We start from the raw sequence: 18,922 nt of genomic DNA, 5'->3' as shown, positions 1-18,922 counted from the left end.
GTGTCGCAGGATATTCCGCACACTCTTAGAACTTCACCGCATAGCATGCTCCTAGCCAACCATCATCTCGAATGATATCGTTATCTGCCCTGATTTGTTGAAAACGGGAGGCGTACGCTTTTTTTTGTGTGACAATTCTGAACAGTATAAGTGTCATAAAAAGGTGTACGCCTCCCGCTTTCAACAAATTAGGGAAGATAACGATATCATTCGAGATTATGGTTGGCTCGGAGCGTGCTATGCGGTGAAGTTCATTTCTAGGAGTGCACAGTTAGCAGGGCGCGTAAAGACACGACGTTGAGCGTTCGCGTGACAGCAGAATGCTATGACGTTTTTCGCATCTTGCGCTGAATATTCTGGGGAATGTCGCTCGAGTGAATACACGGTAAATGTATCTTCCATTCCGCGAAGAGTAATGTTTGGACTTTAGTGCCCCTTTAATGAATCAATTGAAGGCGTTACCAGTATTTCTTTTGTACGTACCTGCGTGACGAAACTGAGACCAATGAGGTAGGAGATGAGGCATACAATAGCGATGAAGATTTCTTTGTGAGGCCGCAATACACGCGGCCATTCATCCACTACTGCTGTGATGAAACCTTCTAGCGTACAGAACTGAAAGAGTAACAAATAACAGACAATGAACATGCAGGGCGCAAACTCCTGTCTACAAGCGTTTCTTTTCAGGAAACATGCATGTATTTCCTTAGAGTATGCGCCTCCACATTCCAGTCTTTCATGTCATGGTAACAGATCGCAAGTTTTGCATGCGATTGGCTTTACTACTCGTAAGCCCACAAGTTTGGATGTGCATTCGTACCTGACTGTCGAGCCCCAGCATGACGATCATAAGAAAAAACAGGACGGCCCAGAGCGGAGAGATGGGTAACTGGAGAACGGCTGATGGGTATGCGAGGAATGCCAGTCCTGGACCTGCGTTTGCACAAGGAGAAATACGGCTTAAATCGGCTGAGATGCCTCCCTTTCGGAGGGCGAGTGTAAAAAACTTATGCTAAAGTACTATACGGCATCCCGAAGAGAGAAACTATACGCAAACAAAGAACAATGAACACTATGGAGCCATCGCGTACGTTCATGTCAGTCATATAGTACCGTTATGGACATCTTTAATACAAATAATGCGGATATTACAGCGATAGCTGAATGCTTTTTGTTCTGCGAGACATATAGGCCTACTGTGATTAATATTTGTTTCGCGTTAGCAGACTCGACAAGCATGAAGAAAGAAGAAAGTCTTTCTTCGTTCATTGTTCTTAGGCATTTGAGGCTTTGTGTGTTCGTCCTTTCTTCTGTGTTCCAGCCTCAGAACATCGTTCCATCGTTCACAAGCGTGTTTTTGTGATGCAAGTGAGTCTGGACTGCGTTCTATTGCAGGCAGGTTTATCCACGCCATTGTCATTCGACTGGCGGGTTGTTAGAATAGAGTATAGGTTAGGCCAGGCGCCGGGGTGGCTGGAAGGCGCCTGCAGAAGTTCCTCCCAATTTGTTGTATGTCCTGTCTGCTGCAAGAGACGCTAAAGTACACCAGGCCGTGTTCCAATGCGTGTTTTATGCAACACATTGGTGCAAAATCATCCAGCGAACGGCTGACGTGAAAGCATAGTCTACAAGAACTCATGTTGCAGGTGTCTGTCTGACTGGCTAGTGCTTTGCTATATTTTGGGTACGTTGGGTGTAGCACGACATATGGATAGTAGCGGCAATGGCCATTTAATCTGCAGTGAGCGCATCATGTTGCCATACTCTCTCTCTCACTATTTTACGCCGAATTATTTGTATTTGTTGCGCATTTTTATCACGGAACAACAGGTCCTTGTAGAGTCGAAGGAGACCAAGAAACACGATGGGACAAATTGTACCTGATGTTGCAACATCCGCGATGTTCTTGTTCTGCGAGTGCGCCATGAAGCCGATGACGGAAAAGATGACAAAGCCGGCAAACATGGACGTTCCACTGTTGATGCAGGACACAATCAACGCGTCCCTGTAAATGATAGCAATGTAACACCTCCGTTGGAACACGGTGCCTGCGAATATGCTGTTTGACGTGACTTACTTGTAGACGTTGTTGTGGTACTTGTTGTAGCTACCGAGAGCAATTAGAGAGCCCAGACCTAATCCATACGAGAAGAAGATTTGTGTTGCTGCGTCGATCCACACCTGTCAAAGACAAAAGACCAACTCAGCCAGTAGGAGAGACCGCACTATAATGGTCTTGTCCACCATGTAATCCTTAAGTAGACGGGTCGAAATTCAGCGAGCCGTAAGGAAGTATATGAAGGGAATTGCCTCAGGACGAGAGCCGCCGATATTTCGAACAGATACTGTTCTTCTTCAGTCAGAACAGTGTCTGTTCGAAATATCGGCGGCTCTCGTCCTGAGGCAATTCCCTTCATGTAATCCTTAAGGTGCGTCCTCACTATGCCGATGGGCATAGGCAATGCACACTGAGAAAGCCGATCAGCCTTGCCGATCGGCATAGTGAAGACGCACCTTAAGGATCACATGAAGGGAATTGCCTCAGGACGAGAGCCGCCGATATTTCGAACAGATACGTACTGCTCTTCTTCAGTCAGAACAGTCTCTGTTCGAAATATCGGCGGCTCTCGTCCTGTGCTTGAAAAGCACGGCAACGCCTTAGCAACAGGTGCAACACCCTAGGACCCATACCCACATGCATACCACACATTAAAAAACAAAACTTCACCGCATAGCGCGCTCTGCGCCAACCATTGCCAAGAATGATAGAGTTATCGCCTCTGATTCGAAGAGAGAGGGGGGAGGCGTACACTTTTTTGTGTCAATTTGGCTATATGATAATTGACACCAACAGGCGTACGCCCCCCACCAGAAGCGATAACCCTCTCGTTCGTGGCAATGGTTGGCGTAGAGTGTGCTATGGTTTTAGATTGCATATCCACATGACATATTGCCAGCACAGCTTTTCTTAAATTCCGTGATAGCGCCGCGAAGCAATTATGGCTATGAGCCGCGTACACTCTAAAAACAGAGCTTCACCGCATTGCACGCTCCTAGCCAACCATCATATCCCGAATGACAACGTTCTCTCCCTTCAATTGATGAAAACAGGGGGCGTACGCCATTTTAGTGTCAATTATGAACTGCATAATGCCACAAAAATGGCGTACGGCCCCCGTTTTCAGCAAATCACGGGAAAGAACGATGTCACTCGGGATGATGTTTGGCTTGGAGCGTGCTATGTGGTGAAGTTAATCTTTAATAGTGTAGAGACGTGGACGGATGGAGAGTGGAAAGCAGGAACGAGTGAGCGGGGGACAGGGGGATTAGTATGCACTGTTAAAACAGAGCTTCACCACATGGCACGCTCCTCCACTCTAAAAACTGAACTTCACCGCATAGCACGCTCTGCGCCAACCATTGCCACGAATGATTGGGTTATCGCTTCTGATTCGAGGAGAGAGAGAGGCGTACGCCTTTTTGTATCAATTATCATATATCCAAATTGACACAAAAAGGCGTACGCCTCCCTCTCTCCTCGAATCAGAAGCGATAACCGTATCATTCGTGGCAATGGTTGGCGCAGCGCGTGCTATGCGGTGAAGTTCAGTTTTTAGAGTGGAGGAGCGTGCCATGTGGTGAAGCTCTGTTTTAACAGTGCATACTAATCCCCCTGTCCCCCGCTCACTCGTTCCTGCTTTCCACTCTCCATCCGTCCACGTCTCTACACTATTAAAGATTAACTTCACCACATAGCACGCTCCAAGCCAAACATCATTCCGAATGATATAATTCTGTGTCCTGATTTGTTGAAAATGGAGGAGGCGCCTATCTTGGACACATTATGCATGTCTCAGATAGGCGCCTCGTCCTCTTGAACAAATCAGGACACAGAATGATATCATTCGGCTAGGAGCGTGCTTTGTGGTGAAGTTCTGTTTTAACAGTGTGCGTCCTCGGCCGACTTCAAGGGGAACGGTGCCGACATGCGCCTGGAAAGTCTGCCTGAAAGCCCAGGGACAGCATCAGACAGCACAGACGGTGGTATACTCTAAAAACAGAGCTTCAAACGCATAGCACGCTCCTGGCCAACCATCATCCCGAATGACAACGTTCTCTCCCGTCATTTGATGAAAACAGGGGGCGTAGATTCCAGATTTCAGCAGAAATGCTTCACAATAGTGGTAAAATAGATAACATGTTTCACAATGTAAATTTGGAGGAAGAGCGCTGGAAGTGTCGGTACGATCTTGACGTAGCAACAACAACGAAGCGCGTTTGCAGGCTTGCGGCTCGGCTATGTGTGGCAGGCCCCTCTCGCTGCGCTGCGAATGCTGAGGCGGCGCCGCTTTTTGAAACGCATGTGTGAATGAGTATTCCACTTACCATGGAGTCTGAGAGCTTGTTTATGTCTGGTAGAACGTAGAACTTGATTCCTTCGAAGGCACCGGGCAAAGTAAGGCCACGGATGAGGAGGATGAAGAGGAGAACGTACGGGAAGAGGGCAGTGAAATAAACTACTTTGCCCGTCCACTTGACGCCCTTCCAAATGCAGAAGTAGCAGAGCACCCAGGCAATGAGCAACGTGATGGCTAGAGGAGCGCGCAGGTCGCCCGGCTCATCCAGGCCTTCCGTGATCTGCAGGACATTGCCCCTGAGAACAGCAGCCAGAATTGTATTAGCTCAAAGGCCCACCTGAAACGCAGCCGCTATATTTCACACTGCGGTATCCGTGCGAGATTATGGAAAATATGTTACCACTCATGCCTGGAAGCGTAGCTCACGATTAACTTACGGCTGACAGAGCATTCGCGTCGATGGTTTTATAATCCCCAGGCAGTCTATCGAATAATCAGGCCTCCACGTAGGCGGCTCTAGTATGTCGACTAATATGTGCGGAACATGTGAAACGCGGCAGTACACTCAAAAAAAAAAAAAAAAAAAAAGGAAAGGAAAAGCATTGTATGGCTTCCGAAGCGGCCAGAGCGAATTAAAGTTTACCCACCTTAAGAACATGCGAAATTATGAAGCTTTCAGACCTATACCGAATAACAGTTTGAAATAAAACCCAAAGTAAATAAAACATTTAAAGTAAATATTAAGACCATAGATTGAGAAGTTACCCGTCAAAAAGAATTCATTACAAGTTAAGTTACCGTGTGCAAAATGTAACTAAGTTAATAACGAAGTTCTTCAGCCTGAAATGTAACTCGCAGTTACTGAGTTACTTAAAAAAAGAACGAGTTACGAGTTATGCACTACGCAGGTGCAGCGCGCGTGAGCAGTTGAGTTAGACCTTGAGTTGCCTGCGGAGGAGTGCAACACGCTTAGATCGTTTTCGTCCAACAATAGACCTCTCCCTGTTTGTAAACAAATGACGTCATAGTGTTCGACAGCGCCAAAATTTGGTAGAATTGAACTACGCTCGAAGCTAGAGGTGAACAAGGTCGCGCCCGAAAGCCACGGTCTTGAGGGGATTACGACATGGTCCCTTAAAGGGACACGACCCTCGGTCCTACTTTTCTTTCAATGGGAGGAAGCGAAAAAGTTTCCGTTCATGGAACTCAGCCCTCCTTCCGATTTGTTTGGGTTTCAGTCTGTCTGCCAATGCCATGATGACGTTTCTCTGGTAGAGGTCTATTCGAACGCTTTGCATCTTACCTCCTGTGGGCGCACAATGGTTCAGCTTCATTTCAATGGCAGCGGTTCTTACTTCCTGGATAACATACTGTCATTGATTGAGTATCACGTTTTATGGCAAAAAATGCCATGAAGGAACCGAAGAGAAAGCAAGAAAATACGTGGACGTGAGTGAAAAGCGAGTTAAAAGTAACTTGGAACTCAAGTTACTTTGGCAAAGTTACCTAAAAAGGAACGAGTTCCTCTGAAAGTTACCACGGCGCAAAAGTACCGAGCTAAGTTACAAGTTACCAAAAAAAGGGACTTAGTTACAGTAACGAGTTACCTCGAACTCTGATTAAGACCAATGTCCTGCAACATACACACATTATACAGGGTGTTTGTTTTTATTCGTTACAGAATTTTTATTTAAAAAAAACTAGCAGGGCAAAATAGATGCCGTTTTTACCGCTCCCCGTTTAAAAAATCCTGAAACACGCACGTGTGTGAAGATATCCACCCCCGAATTTTGATATGCAAATGAGCCGAAATTGAAAAAACGCGCCTCAGAAGCGCATCACCTTCGCCGACAGAGGCAGGCTTATGGGCGGCTTATATCTGGCCCGCAGGTCGGCACCTACTCCAACCACCTCCAGCGGTCCAAATCACGTGGCCCTCTGACGTAAAATGAGGGCCGTACCCCCTGTGTTCCAGGTCGCCGCGGTTAAGGTTTCGGCTCATTTGCATATCAAAATTCGGGGGCAGATATCTTCACGCACGTGCGTGTTTCAGGATTTTTTAAACGTGGAGCGGCTTTCAACTAGGATGGTCTCTCATCATTCTGATCTCCCGCTTTTGCCCGAAATCCCCTAATTAAAGAGTTCATTAATGAATTTTAGGTAATTAGTCATCTTGTAGTAGCATACTTTCTTCGAGACGATGTCAGCCTGGCCGTAGAACTCAACTGCAAAAACGGCATCTATTTTGCTCCGCTGTTTTTTTTTTTTCATAAAAATTCTGTAACGAATAAAAATAAACACCCTGTATATGGAATATTGGTAATGTATAACAGCGGAGCAATGCGCTAGACCGTTTTGGTATAAAACAAAACAAAACATACGGTTTTTGGTATACCAATGCCAAAGACACTGCTTACATGCTTAAATGATGCTGTCTCACGCTCATTCGCTCATTTACCATAACGCATCGTCAGTATGTTTGGTCGATAGTCCCCAACATGCTTCTATATCAAGTGACAAAGTTGTCAGCCAATTAAAGCTGCACCAGTATTTCTAACTTAGTATTCCAACATCCAGCCCTTTCGAACGGGCCCTTTGGTCGATGGAAAGATGCATGTGGCTATAGCACGGTGTCAGTCTCGGCACACTCACAGAAAGTAATCGGTGTTAAAACGTGGTGTAAAAAAGTGGGTAAACAAAATATGTGTAAAAAAAGTGGGTAAACGCTCATGTGTGCCCTGGGAAACGAGCTAGGAGGCGGTATGATGACGTCGTACTTCCCCTCCTGACAATTCGTTATACTGTCCTCATGATCAGTGCAGTGGCGCACGTGTCGACCCCCAACGGGACAACAACCTTCCAACGGGTGTTTACTTATTTATTTATACCCCCAAAGGCAAAGAGGGCGTTATTCAAATTATTATTTGAGTATTGATTTATTGAGTATTAATTTAGAATTATAGGTTATTATTAGGGTTCCGCGTTTTCGGTTTTAATCGAAAAACACCGAAAAACATACGCCGGGTAAATTTTCACTCATTCGGTTTTAATCGAAAATCACCGAATACAGAGGGACGTTCCAGGAACTATGACAGAGATAAATTGCTGCACATGCCCAGCAAGCTGTGGATGCACATCAGAAAACCATACAGAAATACAATGCTTTCGAAAAATGTTCGTTTACTTTTTCTACTTACTCTTCCTTTTCTACTTTTTTTACTACTTTTACTTGATGTCACAAAGCTTGTAATTCGTATTGGTTGTTGTTATTGGTAAGGCTGCGTTAGACGCACAATACTGAAATGACAGTGTGATTTCTATTCGCCGAGAAATGTCGGGTAGACCATGTACACGCCAAGAAAAACATCGAAAAACGCCGATTTCGTGAAAATCAATAAACACCGAAAAACATACGCCGAATACTAAAAAAAAAAAACAACAACAACAACAACAAAAAAAAAAAAAACGAAAACGCGGAACCCTAGTTATTATTTATTGTTCGTACTACGATACAAAGTCACTCGAGTCGAACATTTTTTCCCGAGGCTGCAGAAACGAATGAACCTAACTTTCATTGCTGATAGTCGCGGCTTGCAGGAATTGGGATTACTCGATCTGCACAAAGATATTTTCTCACTCTCCCGCCAGTATAGGACAGCTGCAGGACTGGCTACAAAATGCCCTACGTAAGCGTGCAAATCTGAGAAGGTAGAAAATATAACTTACTCCCAGTACTCTTTGACCGGACTTCTGAGCATCTCTGGAGACGGGCAGGTCATGGTCGTGCAGTTGAATGACTCGTATTCTGAACGACAGTTTATTGTGTTCCACCAGTTGTCGCACGTTCGCCAGGGAACATCCGAGGAGAGAGCTGAGTAGATGTAGTACAAGGCCCATGCGAGCACCACGACATAGTAGGTGTTCAACCAAAAGGACATCACAGCTGCTGCGTAGCCCACACCTGCGTAAACCACAAAACACGATATTTTCATGTCGTGCTTCAATAGAGAGTGACCGTTGATGACGTCACCGTGAAGCTACCGTACCAACCGGAACCAATGGCATGACTCAGAATCTTATCAGCTGATTGGGTGCGGCAGATACGGAAGTCACGTTATCAACGGTCGATACTAATGTCGCCCGTTGCCCTGCACTCTAAAAACTGAGCTTCACCGCATAGCACGCTCTGCGCCAACCATTGCCACGAACGATACGGTTATTGCTTCTGATTCGAGGAGAGAGGGAGGCGTCCGCCTTTTTGTGTCAATTTGGATATACTTGTATGATAATTGACACAAAAAGGCGTACGCCTCTCTCTCTCTCGTTGGATCAGAAGCGATAACCCAATCATTCGTGGCAATGGTTGGCCCAGAGCGTGCTATGCGGTGAAGTTAAGTTTTTAGAGTGTGATACCTTTGCGCGCGCATCAGGCTAACTTATCAAATCACATTACCGCACATGGACTGGGGTACACTCTTAAAAATGAACTTCACCGCATAGCACGCTCCTAGCCAACCATCATCTCGAATGATATCGTTACCTGCACCGATTTGTTGAAAATGGGAGGCGCACGCCTTTTCTGTGACACTTATGCTGTTCATAATTGTCTCAAAAAGGCGTACGCCTCCCGTTTTCAACAAACCAGGGCAGATAACGATATCATTCGAGATGATGGTTGGCTATGAGCGTGCTATGCGGTGAAGTTCATTTCTAAGAGAGTAATTTGTTGTTGTTGGTTCGATGTCGCAATGATGTTCTGTGCACAAACTATCGTATCTGACCCTATGCACATAAAACAGAAAATTATGTTCACTGAGTAAATACGGACCAGATGTTTGGCTTTTGGACGGTCGCAAAGCAGTAGCACAAATTTTATCTCCCGTTCGGAAGGGAAGTTTATACATGAAAAGGTGTGCGCCCCCTTTCTCAGCTTATCGGGAGGCAGTGCGATATCATCCGCGATGATGATTGGCATACTGCGTGCTATGCGGTCGAGAGCGCCCTCTGTTTGTGCGCACATTTCCCCAGGGCGTCAGTCGTGACGTTGCCCACATACGTGAGGCCGACAACGGCAAGCCCTTTCACCACCACCGCCACCACCACCGCGCCCTCTGTTTGTGCCTAGAAGTCCGCTTTCTACTCACCATGGTGTCTTTTTTTAGGAAGTTACACATCGTGCTTACTTTTCGACCACCGGGCCGAGTGGTTCAGATAAGCGGCGGTGACACTGGGCACCGGCATTGCTGTCCGGCTACTTTTCCTGGGTTTTCTTATGATGCCTTAAAGAAGCAGCGAAGGGCCCCTCGAACAAGTCGGTCTTTGGCTACGGCGTATTGTGCAACAAATAACATGCGCTCTTACGCAAGAACGATGACCCTAGCTGAGCTGTATCGCGAGGTCTTTGATGTGCCCACTCAGCCCCGCAACTTCTTCAAAGAACCACGCGCGTGTTCAATGCACTGTCACTGCCATTGAGAGCATAGAGACCGCTGCTGTAACAACTTGGCCCTTGAGGGTCTATGCAATGCGTACGCTACGTAGCACACACAGCCGAATCTCTCATACCGCCAGTTTATTTGCGCGCCAAGGGCTCCTCGGCCAGGGGTTCCTCAAGTGGGTCACTTGAGGGACGGGTGAATTTAATTCTGGATGCGCAATCCAGATCCTCTCAGTGGAGTGCGCCAGGGATTTCCCCTATAGTTTTCCAACGATTCCTCAGCATAAGCGCATGCGCAAACGGGATGAGACATGAGAAAGGAGGAATACAGGAGAGAGTGAAGGTGGCCGAAGGGGCCCTCGGCGCGGAGGTAAAGTGTGGATTGAGAATACGGGGGTGAAGATGTCGCCCCAGTCACGTGTCTGCGCAAGCTGAATACCTAACTGTCTTATGTTTTATGCATTATATGTATCTCTACGTTTTATATGTATATTTAATATGTGCAAGCTGTTTGGCGTGGTGGACCACGCTTCATCAGGTACAGAATGAAAATCTCTTTTATTCTGTACTCTGTCTGTCTCTTTATTCTCTAATTCTGTACCTGATAAAACGTGGTCCACCACGCGAAAGCTTGTACATATTAAGTACATATTAAAGTTAGAAAGCTTCAGTGTCATTGTTTTGAGTGTTCTACTGTCTTATATTAACTTGACAATGTGCGCACAAACACAACAATATCGTTGCCACAGTCAATCTTCCGCCATGTGTGAAGTTCATTCGGGCCACTCAAGCGCTGCTGGAGGGTGCTCCTGCGCGCCCTTGAGTGGAGGGAGCTGCATGGGAAACGCTGTCGTCGAACGCGCATCCAGAATTAAAGAGAGGGTCCCTCGAAGAGCACTGAGGCTCTAGGGATCCCTGAGGGGGCGGTATGCATGTAGCACACTGTGTAACAAGAAAGCAGCTATTCCAAAACATTGTTACCGTAGGACATTGTAAGACATATAGGACTCCTCCTGACGAATTCTTTGGCACACCTTCTTCCAGTCACTGTGCCTATGTCACGAACTCAGTCACAAAATCATAATGGTCGCATGCGTCGGCTTTCGAAATTGAATCTTCTACCGTTCGACCATATCCCTTTCCAATTGAATCTTGTATTGAAGACTGGAAGGCGGGACACGAACGCAACTGGACATTGAATATATGCAGGAAATTTATTTACATGTTATGCAGACCTGAATGAAAGAATGATGGAATGTACATTGAATGTCATCTATTGACGGCGTCACGTTTCAAAACTATTATTTCCGGCGCACGTCAAAAAACACCCAGGTGGTCGAAATTATCCGCAGTCTTACCTCCGGCAAGTAGCCACACAATTGGGGACAGACTCATACGTGTGTTATAAGCAGACATGTACAAGATGCTCAAAAATATATTTAAGATAAGATAATAAATACTAACGTTACAATGTAATTAAGATAGAGTATAAATACATGAAAATTAAAGTAACCAAGATAGAGTACAAAATACTTCAAAAGTATTTGAAATACAATTAAGAGACTACTTATCCTCGAACGCCAAAAGTCACCGGTCACTGGTCAATGCGGCAATCGCCGCTATGTCACATGAATCGCCTAAACCCCGCGCACTACGTTAGCCGCCCCTGTGTGATAGGAGTCATCTAAACACAAGTCACAAAAAGATGACAAAGAGATACCACATAACTCCACTAAGTATAGATGACCCACAACAAAGCAAACTGCTTGCAGGTCCCTGCTCGGTGAGGTCAGAATTCGGCGTCACCGCGTCAGGGCACACATAATAGAACCCTCACTGGCCAAGGATTAGCACACACGGGGCAAGATCTCTAAATGGAGACTTCCAAGAAGGGCCAACGTCCGGGTCAAGTCCGAGGGACTCAGGAAATTTCCACTGAACAAGCAAGATAACGGAAAGACGAGACACAAGGTTTGAGAGGGAGATCCAAAATATGTAATTAGAGTATTGAGTAGAAAATACCATAAAATGTATTTTATATAGAGTACAAATACACAAAACAAAAAGTATTGAGTAGAGTACCAAAATACCGCAAATTGTATTTAAAATACAGTATCTTAAATACAATACTCCAAATACGTACAAGTCTGGTTATAAGTGGCAATAGACCTCGTATTGTCAACTCACTCAACTGTAGGACGGGACAAGCGTAAGCTTGCCCACATCACGCTTCAAAAATAAAGCGCCACCTGTGGCAAGCTAGGGCTCATCGGAACTTGGAGCGCCTTAGAGCATTACGAGACGGCAGGAGGCAGAGGTAGAAGAACAACAAGAACATTCCTGGTGCGCGCAGCAGCTGAGGGCTGTTGCAGCGAAGTTTGCACAGCGCCATTTCGTGCCCAAGCGGCCACGGATCCAAACAGTAGGGAGTCCGTCAGAGGGTTCTGCGTGGTGTTTCAAACGGTATGGCGCCAAGGAAAGCTACAAAACCTGTAGGAAACCCAGAGAAACAGCGGTGCATCTTGCCAAGTGCGAACAACTCGAGACCATGTATTTCAAAGTGCCGCGTCGTCTGCTAAACTCCCGCGTGTTGCATATTATTGGGGCGCTGACGTTGCTGCTTGCTCGCGCCACCTGGCCCACAGAAACAGGTCTTATGGGGCGTTTATGTTTATTCGCTCCGAGCCCTGTATTCGCTATGAGTCCGAGAGCGCCTCCGAGCGAATAAACATAAACGCCCATAGACATGCCCATAGACGACGGAGCAGTGTCCCTCAAAGTTCCCATGCTGCTTTGCGCCGCGCGCATCTTTGTAAAATCGTCTAGTCTTGAGGTCTTGACCACATAGCGTGGCGAAGAGTAGAGAGTAGAAGTAGCTGCGTTTTGTAGCTTGGTGACGCACGAATATGGGGTCTGCTGCTTGAGGAATATGCTCCTCTTCTTCGCTTGAATGTCGGCTTGGGGGCGGAGTAGCTGGATTAGGTAGCTTGACGATTAGATTTGAAGATCGCAGAAGGAAAGAGGGTGGGAGTGTCGTTTGGTTTGGGAATGTATCCTTTGTACTTCTGGGATTATCTGCTGATAGTCGACATGCGGAGTTTCTTCTTCTGTTGACCTGGCTTATACCCCTGTCAGACGGGCACGATAAATGCCATTTCAATGCACGGTGAATGCTACGGGAATTGACATTTACCGATTAGTATTTCTGCACGATTTGCGTATATTGCGATTTGCGATGCGATATGCGTATAGGAAGTCACACAGTTCGTATACTCTTCGATGCAGCGATTGAATTTTGTATTGCCAACTGTAGGATTGAATCATAGGAGTAGGATTGAGCAGCGATTGAATATCATAAACAGAACAACCACGGAGAAGATTGCGTAACAGTTCTCCACTTTCACACAAAACCACATACTCGTTCGACGAATACACGTCTGATGCTATGAACGGCAAACATCCCGGTGTCTCACCCACGAGAGCAGACCAGCCCTAGCTAGCACACAGCTAATCCCACGTGCCTAATCAACCTCAAGGGCGCAGATTGGCGGCGTAATGGCTTTTATTGGCAACCTCGTGGCAGCGGACTTCCACCAATGATCGGTCGGCTGTGAAAAGAACATTGGGTGCAGAACTCCCGGCGCAATTTGCATGAAGAATCGCTTACAGAATAAATGATTACGACGACCGAGGAACGTTTAGCTCTAACGACGCCTGGCGCAAGTTAGACTGGGGATCTTTTGAAAGAAAGAAGGAAGACAACGTCATTTTCTCTGTTTTTTTTTTCTTTTTCATTCGGTATTTTTTTCTATATGTTAGAAAAGAGGCGGAATTGAGGACGTGCACGTTTTCAAGACGGCTGGCAGATATTAATTCCAATGTCAAGGAACTGTACCAGAGGAGGTCCATTTTAATACGTTTACAAGAGCGTCGCTGCCTTTAAACGTGCGAACCGAAGGCCCCGAGACCAATTCGGTTTTTGACTCGTGTGGCATGAAGTCGAGAGAGTCGTAATTACCATGGGGGTCGCCGACACCAACGGATCAGCACACATGTACAGTAGACCCTCAGAAAAATACTCAATATAAGCCACAATTCGATAAAAGACGCTATGTTGACCTAGCGGAGTGCAGGACCTAGAGTGCAGGAAGAAGAACAGTGTCTTTAGTGGAAGAGCAATCTCTCTTCGGAATATTGGCGGATCCAATAATGTCCCAAGCAGCACAGCTAGGCTGATATTCTGCCAATATAGGGCCGAGATGTCGTGCTGATTGGCATCTCAGCGCCAGATAGAGCACAGAGTTCCACTTTTGTCGCTGGCCATTACACCTTCTACATGGGGACCTCAAGCGTCGATCTGCTGTTGTGTTACAAAGGCAAGACGTTACGTTGATTCCATTTTCTCGTGGCTTGCCCGCTCCTTAATTCCGAGGGCCATTCAGTATGAATGCACATATGCCGCCTGGCGAAGTGTATCCCACGCTATGAGTATACAGGTTTGCGTTTCGTCGCAAATGCCGGTGCCACGAAGACTCAGACCGTTCACACAGGAGCGTCTTTTAGAAAGCATGGTTATCTCGCGTGTTTTCTTTAAATTTTTTAATGGATCGGCATTAGTAAGAAAGAAAGGAAACGCTGGTTCACACACAAACGGCGCGTATAAAGAATCAGGGATCTTCCCAGCACCCCACCCCCACTTCCAGTAGAACCCCCTTCCCCAAGTACCTGCAAAAAAGCCTAAAAAGCATTATGTTCTGATTTAGACGCCCTTTTATGAGGAGGCGGCATGAACCTGTGCTGAGAATTCACCGAATGAACTGCGCAAGTAGGAGATCCGGGATCCATGATATTGTGGATGTGTGGTAAATAATTCGAAAACTGTGTACAGGACAGTGTCAGCCGACTTGACTTATCATGGCGGACGAGGTATCAGGTGTTATCGTTTTTACTGCTCCTGACGACCCCTGCACTCTTAAAAATGAACTTCACCGCATAGCACGCTCCTATAGCCAACCATAATCTCTAAAGATACCGTTGTCTGCCCTGATTTGTTGAAAACGGGAGGCGTACGCCTTTTTTGTGACAATTATGAACAGCATAAGTGTCACAGAAAAGGCGTACGCCTATCGTTTTCAACAAATCATGGCAGATAACGATATCATTCGAGATTATGGTTGGCTAGGAGCGTGCTATGCGGAGAAGTTCATTTTTAAGAGTGATGGCGCTGTTCGTGGGCACATGGACGGCTTATAATGAAATAAATAAGGTGTAAAAAAGCCTGTGGTGGAAACTGTAGTTTAAATACCCAACTAACTAACCGCTAAACTACAGCTGTGAAAATGTAGTTGGTCTAATAGGTAAACTGCAACTTCCAGAAGCGGTTAGTAGTTATAGTTAAACTACAAGAAAAGTAGTTATCGCTCATCTCCTGCAACTACTGCTTTAAATATTTTTTTATTGTTTGGCTTTTTGCACTGTAATAAAAAAAGAAGAAGAATATATTTTGGGAGTAGATGATTAGTAGTAGACCTAGTGCGAAATATTTCGTACGGGCAATCATACGTGAGCTCCACACTGAGTTTGTCCGTTTGATTGGTCTCTCCCACATCACAGAGTAAGCATTGAGTATTGGGTGTTGAGTATTTATTTAAAGTGCCCACGGACAGCAAGAGCCTCTATCATGGTGCACTAATAAAACGCAACGATAAAATGAAAACAGTGTTGCAAGCAATCAGAAGTTACGACTATACACTACAGCATTTCGAAACCTACGAATACCGTTGTTAAAAATATAAAGTGCTGAAAAGTGTCTCGAGCATGTAATCATAATCCGCGAGATAGGAGAACGAACTTCAACATGAAACACTGAGGAACCACGAAAAGATTTGAAAGGAACACGGAATTAATTTATATTGTTCTTCTCTTTTTCATGGCTCTATTTTTCCACCCACAAACGCGTTTTGGAGTCGCCAGTTCTGACTGGGTCGGGACTAACCTCTTCATATTTTTCTTTCTTTTCCAATCCAATCCAATCGAACACGGAACGCAAGAGATGCTGATAGCTCAGTACAATTTAATATACCGCGTAAACTGCATAACATATAGAAACACCCCGCAATGATGTAAATTAATAATTATTAATTAATAATCCCGAAACTAACATAGCATAAAATTCATCCCTCGCCCTATACCTTGTACACACTCCAGTCATGCAGACATAAATAAATAACCAGTCACCCGCAAAAACACCTTATATCACTTCAGAAATTTGTGGTTTGGTTCTGTGCAGAACAGAACAAAGAAAACTGTAGGCGTTTGCAACGAGGAAGCAAGCCGCAACAGATCAAAGTGCCTAAGGAGTCATTCCCTCCACGGCCAACAGGTCGATACACTCTGGGTCGATACCAGGCTAGGACCTACTTCCCCATATTCGCTCGAAGCACGGTCTACGTTAAACGCTCCGCACCTTTCCATACTTTCGATTAGATTTAACATATTCGCGCGTCCAACATGATGCCTTGCAGTTGGATGGGATTGGAAAACTTTGAAGTTGTTTGCTGCGGGAAAGTATTTTCCGCAGACGAAAACGACAAAGCAGACGACACGCCTCCTGTCGTCTGCTTTCGTCATCTGCGTCGTTTTCTTCTGTCGTCTGCAAACGTAAAAAAACTGACGGCTGTAGCTGGGTTCGATTGCGGCGCCTCTAACATTTGAACGAAGCGTGTCAGTTAGTATAGTACCTCGCAATCAGTAAATAATTGCGAAATAAAAGTACGTTCGGACACAGAACGCCTTCCGTGTGGCCAGTTACGCGTCCTTCTAAAAAAGAAACCGAGCTGCTTTTACATTCGATATAGCCAACGTCATTCAAACTGGAAAGCTGAAGGCGACAGAGAGAGACAGAGAGAAAAAAAAGCAGCGTTTTATCGATCTCTTAAAATGGAAAAAGTTCACATGTGCACAGAAATACGACAGCGGTGCGAAAAATTTTCGCCGTCAGGTACAGGTGCCAACAGCTGCAGCTTAGAGAGCGCTGGGAGGCCAACGAAACCGGCCGCCTTCTTCGCGCACTTCAAAAACAAAGACGAATTTAAAGCGTGACGAACAACTAAAATCAAGAACAAGGGGAAACAAATTTTGCTTATCTCCTGGTTGGTTGGTGGGTTTGGTGGTTGGTGGGTTTACTTGTTTATTTCCGCTGGGCAAATAACGTCTTTTTATGATGATGCTGTCCTACAGGCTCTATACAATAACAGGTGCGGGGAAGTGGCCTATAATGTTTTTCGCGTACCTGATATTTTTTTCTCTTTAGTAAGTCTAAACGTTAGACAGTCACGATAGTGTATTATTTCTTCTTCAACCAATCATTCTTAACGGCAGCAGATGTGATGTCTCTATTGTATACTACAGCGTATACTTCATAATTTCGTTACTATGCAGTCGATACACGACGGTAACCTGTAGGGTAGTACGTACCTTACCTATTGACGTCACAAGGGCCTGCAGGCTAGCGCGGTTGTTTGTAATGGGTTATTTGTGTGCATTCATGCATGCGACGTCAATATATATCATCATAATAATCATCATCATTTTTATTCTCGCAAAGATTTTGTGGTGGAATATCACCTTATTGCTTCTTTTGCTCCACGACGAGCACAAACACGCCCACGCCAAAGTTTGGTGCCCGTGCGTGCTAACATATTCCTCAGAATAACATTCGTACTTATACTATAGATGATGTGATACGTTTTCCTCAGTGGTTAGCCTGCTGGCCATGTCACGTCGAGACTGGGAGGTACCCGGGTTCGAATCCCGGTGCCGGCTGTGCTGTCTCGGGTTTTTCCTGGGTTTTCCTCAGACGCTTTCAGACGTATGTCGGCACAGTTCCCTTAGAAGTCGGCCCAGGACGCACATTCCCCCAGGGCGTAGGTCGTGATGTTGCCCACCTCTGTGAGGCCGACAACGGCAAGCCTTTGCACCATCACCACCGCCCCTCACCTGTTTTAACAGTGTACATATACGTCTCTTGAAACGTTCCCAGTTTCCATAATGTCGTATATCACATATATTGCAATGTTCTGTACATCGTCGTTAATATTGACATGAGACTACATGCGAAAGATATTTTAACGTAGAACGCGTTTTTCTTCTTTTTTTTTTCTTCTTCTGGGGTCTTGGTGGTGGGGTGATGTAGGGGAAAGGTGTGTCAGGCCCAAAGCGTATACTGTACATTCTCAAAACAGAACCTCATCACATAACACGCTTAAGACCAGCCATTGCAGAGACGACATGCATACAGTGTCACAAAAAGGCGTACGCCTCCGGTTTTCAACGAATCACGGGAGAAAATGATGTCATTTGTGCCGATGGCTGGCTGGGTCCTGCTTTAAAACTGCACGCCGAATCACATTTCAACATTTTAACGTCTCACACCAGCTTACGACTATTATATACGATCGCATTAATTTGTGATACCGCAGTGCTTTTTCCTGTTATAGACAGGGTCATTGTCGCGAGAGTTCACGAAGTGCAGCCGCTTGGCACAGTCTCTTTCCGCTATATATTCCGCTCACCGTCAATACACGCGCGCCCGCGGCCACCCGTAATATAACGCCGCCTGTTTCCGACATCCCCTCTCCTTCCTCTCCCTCCCCAATGCATTGTCACGTCGCACGTGACGCGCGAGAAAAGCTTAGCGCTCGAAACGAAGAAGTTGCAAGAAGCGAAAAGGTATCCCCGAATGGACCCTGAAACACCGAGCGCTCCGCAGGGTAAGAATCCCGGGCAGGGAATTCGACTTCGCGGAACCCTCCTTTTTTCCCCCTTTCTTTAACTCCTCTTTCCTTTTGTAAGACAAATGCCGTGCGAACCGCGGACCTCCATTTATGACGACTGATTTGCAAGAAATATATTCTACACCATTGTAACGGGAAGCTGTTGAACTGTGCATAAACTATTTGCTCGCTATGCTGGCAATGCCTCGCGAAAAGTTGAACAACTTGCGTTCCAAAGAGAGCGCTCCCACTGTAGTTAGCATTTGGCGTTGAAAAACGCGACAATAATGTATGTAGGAATAAATGTAACTGTTGTAACGGCAGTACGTTTGCCGACTTTTTTCTCGTATCAG

General features: G+C 45.8%; 1 protein-coding gene across 2 annotated transcripts in view; it reads right to left on the bottom strand.

Annotated features, from left to right (window-relative positions):
• LOC135399256 (sodium- and chloride-dependent GABA transporter 1-like) overlaps positions 1-18,922 on the bottom strand; it is a 120,951-nt gene that overhangs the window by 9,985 nt on the left and 92,044 nt on the right. For both annotated transcript variants that reach the window (XM_064631081.1, XM_064631080.1), the window contains exons 3-8: positions 8,085-8,319; positions 4,387-4,654; positions 2,078-2,181; positions 1,881-2,005; positions 821-933; positions 484-615 (exon numbers count right to left, since the gene is read on the bottom strand). In XM_064631081.1, the coding sequence (XP_064487151.1) occupies positions 484-615; positions 821-933; positions 1,881-2,005; positions 2,078-2,181; positions 4,387-4,654; positions 8,085-8,319 (977 nt within the window). The remainder of the gene's footprint in view (positions 1-483; positions 616-820; positions 934-1,880; positions 2,006-2,077; positions 2,182-4,386; positions 4,655-8,084; positions 8,320-18,922) is intronic.

Source organism: Ornithodoros turicata, chromosome 6 (assembly GCF_037126465.1).
Source record: "Ornithodoros turicata isolate Travis chromosome 6, ASM3712646v1, whole genome shotgun sequence".
NCBI classification, from domain to species: domain Eukaryota; kingdom Metazoa; phylum Arthropoda; class Arachnida; order Ixodida; family Argasidae; genus Ornithodoros; species Ornithodoros turicata.
This window is presented reverse-complemented; position numbering and strand designations above follow the sequence as displayed.